This window comes from Puma concolor, chromosome B3 (genome assembly GCF_028749965.1).
Source record: "Puma concolor isolate L17-30 chromosome B3, mPumCon1.1.hap2, whole genome shotgun sequence".
NCBI classification, from domain to species: Eukaryota; Metazoa; Chordata; class Mammalia; order Carnivora; family Felidae; genus Puma; species Puma concolor.
This window is the reverse complement of record NC_141672.1, coordinates 30,010,709-30,026,473: the sequence shown is the minus strand read 5'-3', so window position 1 is coordinate 30,026,473 and position 15,765 is coordinate 30,010,709. Positions and strand designations below refer to the sequence as shown.

The window sequence follows — 15,765 nt, the reverse complement described above, 5'->3', positions numbered from 1 at the left end:
CCCATGAACTGTGAGATCGTGACCTGAGCTGAAGTTGGACGCTCAACTAACTGAGCCACCCAGGCACCCCCGGGGGACCTCTTAATCTTGACCAAGATTCATTCTCTTACACAGGCTTGCCCTTCTGTGCCTTGTATGCCACACCCTCTAAAGGGGAGAAATGAAAGGGCCTCAACCCAGGTTTGTTGGAGTCCTAATTTTTTAAGATTTTTTTTTTTTTTTTTTTTTTTTTTTTAGGTAATCTCTACACCCAATGTGGGGCTTGAACTCACAACCCCTGAGATCCAGAGTTGCATGTTCCACTGACTGAGCCAGCCAGGCACCCCAATGGAGTCCTATTTCTTAGGATAAGGGGTGACATACTCTTGCTGCCACTGTTTGCCCTCCCCCCCCCCCAAAATTAACTGCATGGTTATGCCAGGTCAATTCCCTATGCAAAAGAGGAAAGGATTTTGTTACCCCTTTACATAGCATACCTTGAGGTGGAATGCACATAAGATTCTGATTGTGATTAGTTTTCTTGGGTAGCAGACCTAGTCTCAGAGATAGGTATAAGGAAGATCTAAAAGTAGAAATAACACCGGGAGCTAGGTCAGTATATTTATACTACATTTAAATACCCGAATTTATGTGAATTCTTTAAGGGCTGGTGCATCCCCTCTGGACATGGCTAGCACAGTGATGGACACACAGTAGTCTCTCAAATACTGGGAGACACTGAGGAGAGATTTGGGGGACTTTATCCTGCATCTAGATTTTTAAAGATTTTGTCCACCAAGTACCGTAGCCTATTAGTAGTAATTTGTTTTTCTATTTACTAATTAGATTTACCTACACATGCTATAAAATGGCATTAAGCTTGTTTGGTGAGGTGACTGGGTTTTACTTGCATGAGCCAGACAGATGTGAATGTAGGATTTGTTAAGATTTTCTGAAACACTGAAAATGACCTCTCTGCCAATTCTTCTGCCATCGCGGGAATCTATCTGCTTGGGAAGCCTTGGTTTCCCAAGCTTTCTTCCCCTGCCCCATTCCCTCCTAGTTCAGGAGTCTTCTCTGGAATAACCCAGCCAGAAGGTCATCAGCAGACATCATCAGGGGTGCCTTGGTGGCTCAGTCATTTAAGCATCCCACTCTTGATTTCAGTTCAGGTCATGATCTCATGGTTCATGAGATGGGGTCCTGTGGCAGGCTCTGTCCTGACAGCACAGAACCTGCTTGGGATTCTCGCTCCCTCTCTCTGCCCTCCCCTGCTCATGCTCTCTCTCTCTCTCAAAGCAAACAATAAGAAGACATCATCAGGCCTGAGGACTGTAAAGTCCCAGTGGAAGGGGAAGGACTCTTATGTCCTGTCTGACCTCTGCCTTCACTCTTGTCTCTTTCCTGTCTGCTTTCTAGGGCAGGGCTGGTAAAGGCAGAACGGACTTCACATTTTCTTTCTATGGCTACTCTGGCACTCAAATGGCTCTCCTGGCCCTTCAGAAGGGAATTCCGTGAATGTTAAGGGCCTTCAGCCTTTGTGGGAATCCCACAGTGCAACCAGCTAGCTTAGGGGTGAGTGTGTTGACTCTGGTGATGGAGGATACTGCCCCCGAACCGAGGTGCCCCTGTGTCAGATGGGCCCGTAGCAATGACCCCGGAGCAGCCACTGTAGGGAGACCTACGGACCGTCTTCTCCCCACCCCTGTCCACATGTAGCAGGTTATCCTTTGAGGGACTCTTTCTGGCCATCAAGGACCAGATTTTCCCCTTTCCCTCTTGTGCCCTAGAGAAACCGATGAGGTAAATAAATAGACGTGTTACAAGTGATTATGCAACTTTGGTCATTAAAGATGTGACTCACCAAGGCACTCCAAGCCTGTGATAATTGCACGGATTGATTTTTGTTTTTAAGTCAAATGCACTGGTAAACACTTTTGTGAGAGGAGGCAGGTGATCTGACCCAGAGAGGCCGGTCTCAGTGGGACGTCGAGGTGAGCAGGCGGGGCTGCCTGGCAGCTGCGGGCTCCCTGCCCACCTGCTGCTTGGTTAGGGCCCTCCGTCTCCCGCCTCCCCCAGCAGCGCCCTAGCCTGGCGGGCGAGGTGGAGGAAGAGGAGGAGGGCGAGGCCTGGCCACCCCCGCACGGGGCTCCTGCCCCGCCCCGGGCCCCGGGGCCCACCCCCCACGGGGCTGGCCGGCCCAGCTGGTTTCGCAGCCGCGTCCCTAAATCCGCCCCTCCCCGGCCGCCGCCACCGCCTCACCCCTCCCCGGGATCCGACTCCCTCCGTGGGGGCCGCGGGCCTGCGGCCTTGTTCCGTTTCCCGGGGGTCTGACGCTCACGCGGCTCCCCCATCCGCCCGGACACACGCCTCTGTTATTTTGTCGCGGCCCGGTTCTCTGGACAGGGAAGCCAGCAGAGAAGGTCTCTCGTCCACCCTGGCGCCTCTGGCAGGATGAGGGGAGCCAGTGCGGGCAAGTGCACGCAGACCGCGGGGCTGTGCCTCCCAGCTGGCCGCCAGCCCCCCACCCCCCACCCTGCACCCTCTAGCGGTGTGGGGACCAGCGGGCGGAAGCGGTGGAGGGAGCTGGGTGCGTGCACTCACCGCCCCATCCCAGGCCTCCTGGGAGGTAGTTGCTCAACAAGTGTTTGTGAGCCAATGAAGTAATGGTGGATTAGGGGTCCACAGGAGGGGATTTCCATGCAGGACGACGTAAACAGGTCTGTTTAAACAGGGAAGATGTTTTAAGTAGGAACAAACATTTACTAATTTTGCCCTTGTTTATAATGGAGAATGTGGAGACCGGAGGCCAATTAGCCTTATCTGCTTAAGGGACCCTGCATTTTATAGGGGGTGTTCAGAGTTGAATCCAAACAGAATTCCTACCCCAGGCACGCTTGTGATGTTGAGAAATAAATATATGGGTTTGTCCTGGGTCAGTGTCACCACGTTGAATGCAGGAGGAATAAAGGACAGCACAGTTCTTAATACTTGTACTTACCCCTCATTCAACCAAGAAAAGCCCCAGAGGAACCTAGTTGCCTCGTGAAACCAATTCCACTGAGCATTTCCTATCAATGTGCCTCAGACACTACACCCAGCCCATCACAAGCAGTCTCAGGTCGACCACATCCCACCCTGTGAGAAGGGAACCCTCCTCATTTCACAGGTGAGAAAATGGAAGCTTTGAGATGGCGAGGAACAGCCCAGACTCATGCACAACAAAAAGGTGGGAAAAAATAAAAATAAAAGAGGGGCACCTGGGTGTCTCAGTCATTTGAGCATCTGACTCTTTGTTTTAGCTCAGGTTATTATCTCACAGTTCATGGGTTCGAGCCCCATGTCAGGCTCTGTGCTGATGGTGTGGATTCTCTCTCTCTCTCTCTCTCTCTCTCAAAATAAATATAAACTTAAAAAAAAGAAAAAGAAAAAGCAGGTGGGAGAGGCGGCCCAGCCCAGAGCCTGTGCTTCTTAGCTCCAGGATGGAGGGGCACTGGAGACCTGTTTCTGTCAAGTTGGATCACCTCTCTGGGACTCTGTTTTCTCCTCTGTAAAATGCAGAGTCTGACAATGTTTCTGGAAAAAAAAATTTTTTTTCCAAATATAATGTGTTGTCAAGTTGGAAATTTTCTAACTAAAGCTCAACAACAGGGGAACACGAGACCCTGAGCATCTAGGACACTTCCCAAAGTAGCAGCCCCGTGCAGAAACGTCTGGAGTTGAATATACATAAAAGTTACCATCGGAATCATTTTTAAGTGTGCAGTTCATAGGTATTCAAGCCGTTCATAATGTTGTGCAGCTGTCACCACCACAGATGTCCCGGACTAACCAGCCCTCCACCCCGCCCTCCCGGCAGCCCCTGACAACTGCCGTTCTACTTTCTGTCTCTATGAACTAGACTGCTCTAGGGACCTCAAATTAGTGGAACCATGCTGTATTTGTCTTTTTGTGTCTCATTTATTTCTCTTGGCACAGCGTTCTCAGGGTTCATCACGTTGTTGTAGGTTCGTTTCAATAGAAAGATAACCACAACACCATCATAAACCATTACCCAATATATTTCACCCCTCCCCCCCAACATAGCACACTCCCAATCTTAAAGTTGATGTTCCCCCAATCCATGCCTTGTGCTGTGTCTTTGGTGTCTTTCTGCAAACCCTGCTTTGAGAACTTCCTCCCCTACTCTAGCCACCAGTGCAGCCCAGTCACAACTGGAATTCAGGGTGTGTGCTGAGTGGAGGCCTGTGCTGAGAGCCTTCAGGGTCCCCAGGGCCACCCCCATCTCTCTGCTGCCCTCCTTTGTTCTCAGCCCCTGGGGCGGTTGATTCCTGGGAAGTTTCCATTTTAACATTGATTTTTGTTTAATCTATGGTCTTCCTTTTATATTTTTAAATTTTTAAATTTTTTTTCTAATTTTATTTTTTATTTTTGAGAAAGAGCGGAGAGAAAGAGTGCTAGCGGGTGAGGGGCAGAGTGAGAGGGAGACCCAGAATCTGAACCAGGCTCCTGGCTCTTGTCAGCACAGAGCCCAATGGGGGGCTCAAACACATGATCCACGAGATTATGACCTGAGCCGAAGCTGGACGCGTAACCGACTGAGCCACCCAGGCGCCCTGTATTGTCTTCCTTTTAAAAATGAAGAAATTGCCATGCAGGAAGGTTAACTTGCCGGACACATCCCAGCCAGTGAGTACAGATGCCAGATTCCAACCCAGGCCTGGGGACTACATGGACTTAACACCTCTTCCAGCCCCACCGTCTCCCACCGCCTCCCCCACGATGGAATTCAGCAGGCCACCGGCCTCTGTCACCGTCATTAACATTGTGCTAAAGTTGTGAACCCCATTTGTAGTCATGTTGTGTTTAATTTGTGCAGGTCTACAATCCCTTATTTGCAATTATGAAATTCAAAAGGCTCTGAAAACCAAAAGGTTTCTCCTAGGCTTGTGAGTAGGTGTGGCCTGAGGCTATTCAGAGTCTCAGTTTAGCCTATTTAGGTGAATATTTGTATGTTTTGCTGCAGAGGTATCAGTGCATGTAGTTTTGTTGTTGATTTTGGTTGGTTGGTTTTGATTAAAGAAAGCTTCCAGAAAGTACTGGAGGTAGTACGTCATATGCAGTTTAGTAACTTCTAAAATCTGAAAAATGCTCAACCCTGAAACACATTTGGCCCCGAGAGTTTCTAATAAGGAATTGGGGCCTAGACATATGTAATAGGATTACAGTTATATACAGCTGTAAAAATAAAAGGCTTAGACCTAGTTTTATGTCCATGCATTTTTAAGTGGTATCATGCTCTAAAATAAGGGTCAGGATAATAGGTTCACAAATTACTGAAGTTAGAGAAGCTCCCCACCCCACCCTACCCCCCCGACAAAGTTAGTAGAATTTCCCCTTTCATTTAACTTGAGCATTGGGAATTGCGTTTCTGAATTGAGAGGTGCTGGTCCTCTGACTTTGTGAGTAATGTTTCTAGGCCTTTGGCACAAGGCACAGACACTTGTCAGCTTCCAGGCTGAGAATTATCCAAATACAGAGGCTGAAGCGGCAGAGGAGATGAGCCGTGCCCTGAGCGTGCAGTGGAGAGAGACAGAGAAGAAAGGATCTGAAGAGCTTTGGCAGCTGGCCTGTGGGGGTCCCAGTCCCCGGCCCTCCCTGGCAGCCCACAGGGGACAGCAGCAGCAGAGCAGGGGATGCTGAGGCAGAGGCACAGGGGTCTTCAGAGGGGGGAGAGAGGACCTGCCCTGTCCCTGTCACTGCTGATAGGGGCACCGAGGCCACTGCCACTCAGCCATGGGACACCCACCCTGAGCTGAGGGGGACCCTCCGGGCCTGCATGCTGCAGACTGGCCCCACACCCCACATTGACCTTTGTGGGGGCCTGAGCTCTGAAGCCCCCTCCCACTTAGGAAGCAGAGGGTGGGCAAAGTGGGCTCCTCACACCTTCTTCCTTAATGTCTCCAGGAGTTCATGCAGTTAGCTTCTGCAGGAGACTGTAGGCCGACCCTTACGGTGTGTGTGAGCGTGTGTGTGCACACACACGTGTGCAGGGGTGAGTGTGTGTGTTCCCGTGTGGAAGGAAAGGGATGAGATTGAGGCTGGAGCTGCTGGGCAGAAGCCAATCAGGAAATATTTTCTGGAAAGCCCCCTACCTCCCTCCGTGTTGCTGCCCTAACACCAAGCGTCTTCAAATGGCCTCGCCCTCCCTCCTGGTGCCCTGTCCCGGGATCTGGACTGAGGATGGGGCAGATGGGGTGGGTCTGTGTCAGGCCTGATGTCACTGAAGGACATCCCAGGATTTGTTCTTTCTCTCTGGGTGGCCCTCGTGTCTGCAGGAAGTGTCGGGGAGCTGTATTTCTGTCCCACCTTTGAGCATAAACCTCCCCTCTACAGGTCAGGTGGCTTATCTTATGACAGCACTTGTCAGATATACTGAGCTTTGGACTTCTTCTCATGGTCTTGCTCGGTGTTTCAAGGTCCTGACCTGGACATGGCAGCAACAGGGGGAGGAAGACAGATTAGTGTTGGGATCTGAAAGCACAGAGTCAAGTTGAGGGGCAGACTGGCAAGGGGCATTTAACGCTCCCCTCCCCCACCCACCCCCAACTTTGAATGACTCCAGCAAGGGAAATGGATAGATGCATGGGAGGGGGAGGGAAGAAAAGGCAGAGAGAGAAACAGAGAAATCCTCTCATGTGAAGTGTTCTTTTTCCTTTTGGATTTCCTTTTGCAGATAGTTTTATTCTGGATTAACACATAGCGCTAGAATGCAGTGCCCTACTAGAAGGTAAACTCCCCTAGGGCAAGACGGTCTGTGTGTTGCGACAGCTTGGGACAGCCGACCACATCTCTTCCCAGCTGTGTGCTTAGCGACATAACCTTGGTAGCCTGAAAACAGCCATGGAGTATTTACCCACGGAAGTTGATAAAGGCTACTGGGCAGCACTTTTTCCCTCCAGAGAGCTGGGTGTTACTTACGCGTTTGCCACCACTGGACAGGTCTCTCCGCAGCTTCTGGAAGAGGAGGCCTTCAAGTGTCCCTGGAATGAATAAACAACCATCAGCAAGAGAGGGAAGAAGAGAAGCAGCATCCTCTCCAAGTCCAGTTAAACAAGCGCCGTGTGCCAGCAGCTGCACATCGGAATGAGGTTCCCATCCGGGCAACCTGCCGACTCTTGCTTCGTAGGTCTTGGCGGTCAGGGTGCAGCCGTGCTCCTTCCTGTTGGGGTTGGCATCTACGAGGACTATTCAGGGTTTTCTCTGGGGATGATATGGGTCATTGTAACCTGAAAGTGGTGGTGGCAGCTTCCAGAGACCAACAGGACAGTCCTAACCAGAACTGCTCCTGGGCCATGGTCTATGGCATTGGTGGGGACTCTGGCCCTTGTCTGTGCCTGATTCTCCAGGCTTCCTGTCCGTTCCATGAGCTCTCAACGTCCTTACTTAAGCCTCAACTTGCTCAGCTGAGCCTCGCACAGAGGGTGGGTAGAGTAGGGAAGTAGCCGCTATAAAGCGGCTTCCACTTTCCCTGACCTTGCAAGATTCACAATTTAGAGGGAGGAAAGGGACACATTCGTATCACTGTAGTAGTTCCAAAGTGCAATCCTGGCGCCGTGGGAGCACAGAGGTAGGCTTTAAGGGAAGGCCTCCTGGAAGTGGCCTATCCTTGGAGCCTGGAATGGGTTTCCATTCTAACCCAGCCTTACAAGAAGATCTGGCCACTTATTTCTAGGCTGTGTCCCTGGATCTGCAATCTGCTGAGATGATCCAGATGTAAAGAACCCAGGAAACAGGCAGAGGGAGCACGGGGCAGAAGGAACTTTTGCTGAGCACGCACTTAGTAGGAGCTTTATAGCGGCTAAGTACTTCCCTACTCTACCACGCTCTGTGTGAGGCTCAGCTGAGCAAGTTGAGGCTTAAGGAGGTGACATGATTTAGTCCTAAGTTCACACACAGAGCAGAACAGGTTCCCAGTCTAGGTCTGTCTGCCTCCAAGGGCTGTACCCTCTTCTGCACCCTGGGCTTCTCAGACCAGCAGGTAGAAGGGCCAGGCAGAGGGGGATTTACAATGAGAGGGAAGGTCTCTGGTCTCACCCCAGAATCTTCTTTCTAAATCACCATTGTGTGTGTGTGTGTGTGTGTGTGTGTGTGTGTGTGTGTGTGTGTGTGTGTACCAATTGTGCACACAATTTTTGGTGAACAGTTATGTTCTGGGCACCGTGCTCACACATCCCTCTGGGGTAGAGAACTTGAGGCTTGGGAGAGGACTACTTACCCAAGCCAGGAACTGCTCGAGCCTGGCTCCTTCACGCTGTGTGTTGACTCTGCTTCCCTACCTTCTGGTTCTTCTTTGCAGCGGGGGTGGGGAGCAAGAAATCATGGGCCTGGGTGCCTGAGAAGGGATCACTGAGGAAAAACAGGAGCAGACCAGGAAGGTGCCTCAGCGGCCCCACCCCCCAGAGCAGGAGAAGCAGCTTCCTCCCACTTAAGGGACCTTTGACCAAGCCCAGAAAATTCCTGGCTGATGGGGGCAGGGAGTGGGGCTTCTTGAATGGAAGATGCTATTTTCCTTTTCTGGACAGGCTTTGGGTAATTCCACTCCCTTTTCTCTGCCAAGCTTTATCTTTGCCTAAGAATTCACACTAGTCCCGAGGGGCCCCTGCTACACAGCTGCTGCCGCTTCTTTCTTCACTGATGGGTAAGAAATGGGACAGATGTAAAATGCTTATGTTTTAATAAGCGTTTTGTCTGAGCATCAGTGACAACTTAGAGAGTTGATCTACAGGGGCTGCCGCTCTCAATGGGGGCGGGGAGCTTCCTACCGGTGTTTCTCTGCCCGAAAGGAGGCCATGGGAGAAATGACCAGTGCTCAGGGTAAGTAAAGGACGGAAGGTATAAGAAAATGAGGGAGGGGGGCTTGGGTGGCTCAGTCGGTTGAGCATCTGACTTTGGCTCAGGTCATGATCTCGCGGTTTGTGGGTTCGAGCCCCGTGTCGGGCTCTGTGCAGACAGCTCGGAGCCTGGAGCCTGCTTTGGATTCTGTGTCTCCCTCTCTCTGCCCCTGCCCTGCTTGCACTCTCTCTCTCTCTCTCAAAAATAAAAAAAATAAAGGAGATGAGGGAAAAGGACCTGCTGTGTGAACTCCCCACCTCCCATGTGGCCCAGGGCCAATGCTATTTACCTGGGGGTAGGTGATTTTCAGTCAAAAAGGGATGGCAGGCAAGAAGTGCCTTTGCTGAGAAAAAGGACAATGGGGAAAGGAAATGAAGTGTATCACATGTATTGAGTCCCTACTTTGATCCTAACTAGTGCCTTGGGCACAGGTGATGGGGAGGCAAGTTTTGTCCTCAGCCTCTTACAAGGTGAGTCAGGGAGACTCGGGTTCCCACAGAGTGATGCACCATAAACTACAGCAGACAGGGACAGAGACTGAGGGAGCGGGGCGGGCACCAATTCTGCCTGCTACGGTATGGGGAAGGCTTCTAGAAGAGGTGACATTTGGTCAGGGCCTTGAGGGATGAGTAGTAGCTTGCAAGGTAGAGTGGATTTTCAGAGTGCATTCTAGGCAGTGTGAAAAGCTGGCTGGGAGGGTAGCAAACAGCAGCCTGTGTGAGGAGAAACAGCTGTGGCTGAAGAACAGGCATACTTTGGAGATACGCTAGGTTCAGCCCCAAACCACTGCAATAAAGCGAATATCACAATAAAGTGAGTCAAATAGATTTTTTGGTTTCCCAGAGTATATAAAACTTAGGTTTACACTATACTGTAGTCGATGAAGTATGCAATAACATGTCTAAAAAACTAATTAAATTTTTTTTAATGTTTTTAAATTTATTTTTGAGAGACAGAGAGAGAGAGACAGCACGAGCGAGGGAAGAGCAGAGAGAGACTGAGACAGAATCTGAAGCAGGCTCCAGACTCTGAGCTGTCAGCACAGAGATTGACACGGGGCTCAAACTCATGAGCGGTGAGATCATGACTTGAGTTGAAGTCAGACGCTTAACCCACTGAGCCACCCAGGCGCCCCTAAAGCATTTTTTTTTAAGTAAACTGTATGCCCAGCACAGGGCTCAAACTAACAACCCCTGAGATCAAGAGTCGCATGCTCAGCGGGTTAAGCCGACCTTTTGATTTCGGCTCAGGTCATGATCTTACAGTTTGTGAGTTTGAGCCCCACAGGGGGCTCTGCACTGACAGCACAGAACCTGGTTGGGATTCTCTCTCTCCCCCTCTCTCTGCCTTGCTCCCCTCTAAATAAATAAATAAATAAATAAATAGATAGATAGATAGATAGATAGATATTTAAAAAAGAAAAAACAGAGTTGCATGCCCTACCAACTGAGCCAGTCAGGTGCCCCTAAAAAAAACATTTTTTTCTAATTAAAAAAGACTTCATTGATGAAAAATGCTAACCGTCATCTGAACTTTCAGGGCATCCTAACCACTGATCACTGGTCACCATAACATATAATAATGAAAAATTTTGAAATATTGCCAGAATTACCAATATATGACACGAAGTGAGAAAATACTGTTGGAAAAACGGGGCCAGTAGACTTGCTCTAGGCAGGGTTGCCACAAACCTTCACTTTGTAAAAAATGCAATAAAGTGCAATCAAGCAAATTACACACACCAAAAAACACAACAAAAAAACAAAAAACCCCAAAACACAAAACCACGCAACAACCAAAAACCCTCAATCCTCCAAACCAACAACCCAAGGAGGCACAAGAAAGTGAGGTCTGTCTGTACAGAATTCAAGGGCGGAAGAGGCGGACGGCTGGACGCAGAGGTGTGTTGTATGTAAGGTGAGCATGGAGCGGGATGATACAGAGATGGATGGCTTAGAGGAAGTGGGACCGGGGTGGTGACTGGTGCCCCCCCCCCCCCCCCCCCCCCCGTAGAGGAAACACAGAATGGAGGGCAAGCCAAGCTCTGGCACAGACCCAAGGGGATGCAGCACGGGTCACTGCAGGGGGGCGGGGGCTTTCCACTGGGATCGGGGATGGGTGTCCGCAGGGCTGGCTGGGGCGGGGGGAGATGGGGCGGGGAGAAGCCAGCCAGCGGCAGGGAGAGAAAGTCCAACCTCCGCAGGCGTTCCGCGCCGCCAGGCCAACCTCCCATTCCAGGGGCGGGCACCGACGGAGCAGCGCTGCGTGCCCCGCGCGCCCGGAGACCCAGGTAGGAAAGCGGAGGGACAGTGCCCCGGGGGCAGAGGCGGCTCGCTCCGGGGCTGCTGCAGGAACGTGCCCCGCCTGGCCCGCAGGAAGAGCGGTATCGGAGGAAGTAGGGGGTCCCGGAGGGGAACCCGCCTCCGGCTCTGTCCACCGAGGTCACCGCTCCGCACCGCACCTCGGGCGGGGCCGGGAGGTCACCGGCGGGCGGGAGACGCCGGGAGCCACTGGGGCTAGTGGTGGGCGGGCGGACGCAGCCGGAGCCCCGCGCAGACGCCGTCCGCCCCCTCGGACCTTGCCTCGGTGGGACGCCTTTGCCGCGCCTCCCAGGCGCCGGGCCCGGGAGACCGAGCGTGCCCCTCCCGGAGGTGCCGTCAGGGCCAGCACGTGCCCGGTGGCCCTGGCGCCTCGCGTGGGAAGGTCACCTTTCCACTTTGGGGGGGTCTGCGCCCGCGCGTTCCCGGGCGGGCGGGTGGGGGGCGCGGGCACGTCCCCGGGCCGGGACTGCGGACCGCGGGCGCCTCCTCGCGACCGACGTGGGGAAGATTCTTGCGTGGGAGGCAGACGGGGAAGGGTGTCGCACCGGCCTCGGGCGTCTCCGCATCCGCTGGGGACCCTGCGGACACGTGGCGCCTGGCGCGCAGGGACCCCAAGTACGGGTCGCGGGCCAGCCCCCGCGAGGAGGAGCAGACGGGCTTGGCCTCCGCTTCGGCCCTGGTCCGGCACCGCCGCGTTCCTCGGGGACACGGTGTGAAAGGAGCCCCCACTGTCGGGCGGGTGCGCAGCGGGCCCTGCCCTCGGGCAGTTGGGGGAGCCCCGCAGAGTAGTCCGGTGCCCAAGACCCAAGGCTGGTCTTTTCTGCGTTTTTCTCCCAAGTGAATTGAAATAGCCTTCCAGGCTTTCCAGGACCTTGGGATTGCATATGTGGGCCTTGATCTAGTGTAATTGCAGCCGTGGTGGTGGCACCTAGTAGCAATTTTAAGTCCAGTCTTTCTTCTGTCCTTCCGTCTCTCCCTTGGCTCTGCTCACCTCCGCCCCTTAAGGCAGCCGGCTTTAGAGGAGCATCTCCCCAACACTCATCTTGGCATGAGCCCTAGAACAGTACGGAGCTGTTACAGGAGCTGCGGGGCGGGGTGCGCAGAGCAGAGGTCGTCCTGGGCGGTGGGGTGTGGGGAGAGAAGGCCGTCCCCCCTGCCCCCCGCCTGCAAGCCCCAGGAACCTCTGATTTGACTGTGAAAATAACGACCAAATGAATCAGTGTTTGTGCTAAATTAACGAAGCATGTACGTCGCTAAACGTGCCAGGTTACATTTTGCTGAACTTGGCTTGTGTGTGCTCTGTTTTGTCCTTGTAAAATGAAGTCATTTTATGCTAAAAAAAAAAAAAAAATTAGAACATTGGTAGAATTACAGATTTGTAAATTTGAACTTACAAGTCAGTACTCGCTTGCTGTTTTGTACTGAAGGAGCAAATTGCTTATGTCATTCTTTGCTACAGTGCACAGACTGAACACACACACCACACTGGGGTCTACTTGTGGTGACTTTCTTGTGCAGAGAAATGCTGACTTGGGTTTACAGTAGGGTTACAATTGACATTTTTAAAGCATTTGAGCTTTGAAAGCATCTTGGGAGAGTTTTTTAAATGCAACTTTTAAAAATGTTTATTTTTGAAAGAGAGTGCGTTGGGGCGTCTGGGTGGCTCAGTCGGTTGAGCGGCCGACTTCGGCTCAGGTCATGATCTCACGGTCTGTGAGTTCGAGCCCCGCGTCGGGCTCTGTGCTGACAGCTCAGAGCCTGGAGCCTGTTTCAGATCCTGTGTCTCCCTCTCTCTGACCCTCCCCCGTTCATGCTCTGTCTCTCTCTGTCTCAAAAATAAATAAACGTTAAAAAAAAAATTTAAAAAAGAAAGAGTGCGCTGCCTTCGCATGAGCGGGGGAGGGGAAGAGAAAGGTAGACAGAGGATGAGAAGTGGGCTCTGTGCTCATAGCCTGATTCTTTGGGGCTTGAACTCAAACCTGGAGATCATGACTTGAGCCCACGTTGGGTGCTTAACTGACTGGGCCATCCAGGCGCCCCCAGAGAATTTCTTTAAAAAAAATTGTATATATATATATTTTTTTAAGATTTTATTTTTAAGTAATCTCTACACCTAACCGTGGGGCTCAGACTCACAACCCTCTCATGAAGAGTTGCATGCTCCACCCACTGAGCTAGCCAGGTGCCCCTATATTAACAAGTTTTAGAAACAACTGGTGTGATGGATTAAAAAAAATTTTTTTTAATGTTTATTTATTCTTGAGAAAGAGAGAGAGAGAGAGAGAGACAGAGCATGAGTGGGACGGGGCAGAGAGTGAGGGAGACAGAATCTGAAGCAAGCTCCAGGCTCTGAGCTGTTGGCACAGAGCCCGACACGGGGCTTGAACCCACAAACCTGGAGATCATGACCTGAGCTGAAGTTGGATGCTTAACTGAGTCACCCAGGCATCCCTGTAATGGATTTTTAAAAAGCAATCTCTTGGGGCGCTTGGGTGGCCCAGTCAGTGCAGCATGCAACTCTTGACTTCTGCTCTGGTCATGATCTCGGGGTTCTTGAGATAGAGCCCTGCTTGGGCTCTGCGACCTGAGCGTGGAGCCTGCTTGGGATTCTTTCTCTCCTCTCTCTGCCCCTCCCCCACTCATTCTCACGTGCTCTCTCTCTCTCTCAAAAAAAAAAATAAACAAAAATTTAAAAAGCAACCTCTTGCTAAATTAAAAATAGGCTGATTGCTTTGATTCTGAACCGGTCTTTCAACAAGAAGTATTTTTTTAAACGCTTACTTATTTATTTTGAGAGAGAGATGATGTGAGCAGGGGAGAGCCAGAGAGAGAGGGAGAGAGAGAGAATCCCAAGCAGGCTCTGTGCTGTCACCACAGAGCCCTACGTGGGGGCTCCATCTCACGAACCACCGTATCTTCACCTGAGCGGAAACCAAGAGTCCGACACTCAGCCCACTGAGCCACCCAGATGCCCCTCAACGAGAAGTATTTTTAATTGCCCTCTTTTTTTCCCCTTTGAATCGTGAAAGAAGATACTCTTGGACTTTTAGAAGCCAGTAGTAGGCCTTCTCCACTTCCACCCCCCCTCCCCGCCGACATGAGCGCCACTGAGCCCCATGGCCTTCCCTCTGGTCCCCCTGTGGCTCTCTGGTCACCTGTGGGCAACAGGGAGGGAGGGATGCACCCCTGCCCACCCACTGACCGGTCCTGACCCCTGCCCTGCTCACCCCGGCCTCTCCCACAGGCTGAGATGCAGGCCGAGATCCGGATGTTCCTGCTCGTGCCCCTGCTGCTGGCCCCGGCCCCTGGGTCCTCGGTGAGTGCTGCCCTACCTGGCCAGGCTCCCAGCTTGGGAGCAGGGAATGGGGGATGGGGAATGCCCCAGGGTTTAGGACCAGGGAGGAGCCACCCCACCGCAGCTCAGAGCCCTGTCCCTGCAGGGAAGGCCAAAAACAATAAAGTTCTTTTAAAAGCGGATGGCACCTTGAAGGGGTCTAGTCAAGGTGCCCGGAGCTGCCCGCCAGGCTGCAGGGTGCAGTTTGCAGGAATGGCAACTTGCCACTGCCCTCCCCCCACCCAGTAGTCTTCCAGGGAGGAAGGAAGGGGAGGGGGCTGTGCTGGCACAAGCCAAGACGCAGGCTAGATGGCTCATCCCATCTGCAGTCTGCCTGGGACAAAGCGGGCTTCCCCTCAGCTTGACTGTTTGTGCTTCGAGGTTTGTGGGTGCCGGTCATTCCTCCTCGCTGGGGGCTGGCATCCAGGGCAGGGATGGCCAACAGACCTCTCTGAGATGATCGACGTCCTGAATCTGTGCTGTCCCGTAAGATGGACACTTGGTTACTGAGTGGCTACACGTGGCTACTGAGCGCATGACATGTGGCTAGTGCAGCTAAAGAACTAAGTTTTTTCTTTGATTTGATTTCTTTAATTAACTTAAATAGCCACACGAGGCTCATGGATATTGCATTAGTGCAAATTTAGAGGACACAGGAGCCCACTGGTGATCAGTGTAGCTGTTTTGTTAACAGGGGCCCGAAGAACAGCTTCCTGGAGAGCAAACCTGGGGGCCTGAGGTTATATGAAAAATCTTCTAGATGGCAGGACAAACCTCCAGGAGAGGAGGGGCCACAGAGCTGGGCTTGGTCCTGGGAGCTGCTCCTGCCAAGCTCCTGCTGGCATTGACTGGGTGGAAGGCACGGAAGCAGCCAGGTCCCATCCTGCCCCCGGAGAGCTCTTCGCTAGGGGGACCCCCACATCCCTGTCCACCGTCTGTGAGACAGACAGTCCCTGGGGAAGGAGGGGAAATGCCACCTCTGTAGAGTGTGAGTCAAGGTGAGAAGGGGCAGGGCCAGGCAGCATGGGCCACAGTCAGAGTGATGGGTGGGCTAGAGGCCACCTGCCCACGGCCACCTCTGCCACCCCATGGTCCTTGCTCCCTAAATGTCACACCATGAGATCCTTGGCACAGGCTTTCTCTGGTGCCTGGGCATGAAGCCATCGCTCAGGTGGAGGGGCTATGTTGCCAGAGTCAAGGCCCCGGGAGGAGACCCAGAGCCACCCCCTAACAATT

The 15,765-nt window shown here is 52.3% G+C and overlaps 1 protein-coding gene and 1 long non-coding RNA gene across 8 annotated transcripts in view; one reads left to right on the top strand and one right to left on the bottom strand.

Moving 5' to 3' along the window:
* Nucleotides 1-1,799: 1,799 nt before the first annotated feature.
* LOC147579846 (uncharacterized) lies at nucleotides 1,800-8,556 on the bottom strand. 3 transcript variants are annotated; one of them, XR_015252213.1, is made up of 5 exons: nucleotides 8,258-8,556; nucleotides 6,961-7,022; nucleotides 6,349-6,466; nucleotides 2,584-2,701; nucleotides 1,800-2,425 (listed from the first exon to the last, which is right to left on the bottom strand). It is a non-coding gene; the product is annotated as an uncharacterized LOC147579846 (long non-coding RNA). The 3 variants fall into 3 exon arrangements; XR_015252211.1 differs by lacking the exons at nucleotides 1,800-2,425; nucleotides 2,584-2,701 and adding an exon at nucleotides 5,089-5,550 and having other exon boundaries at nucleotides 6,135-6,466; nucleotides 8,258-8,526; XR_015252212.1 differs by lacking the exons at nucleotides 1,800-2,425; nucleotides 2,584-2,701 and adding an exon at nucleotides 5,089-5,550 and having other exon boundaries at nucleotides 8,258-8,493.
* A 2,479-nt stretch (nucleotides 8,557-11,035) lies between these two features.
* Nucleotides 11,036-15,765, top strand: part of PAPLN (papilin, proteoglycan like sulfated glycoprotein) — a 33,752-nt gene continuing 29,022 nt past the window's right edge. For 3 of the 5 annotated variants that reach the window (XM_086709319.1, XM_086709318.1, XM_086709317.1), the window contains exons 1-2: nucleotides 11,039-11,164; nucleotides 14,440-14,511. In XM_086709319.1, coding sequence (XP_086565445.1) covers nucleotides 14,446-14,511 — 66 coding nt within the window. In that variant the 5' untranslated portion in view covers nucleotides 11,039-11,164; nucleotides 14,440-14,445. Of the gene's footprint in view, nucleotides 11,165-14,439; nucleotides 14,512-15,765 lie in introns of all 5 variants that reach the window. The other 2 variants (XR_015252210.1, XM_086709316.1) reach the window with 2 other exon arrangements.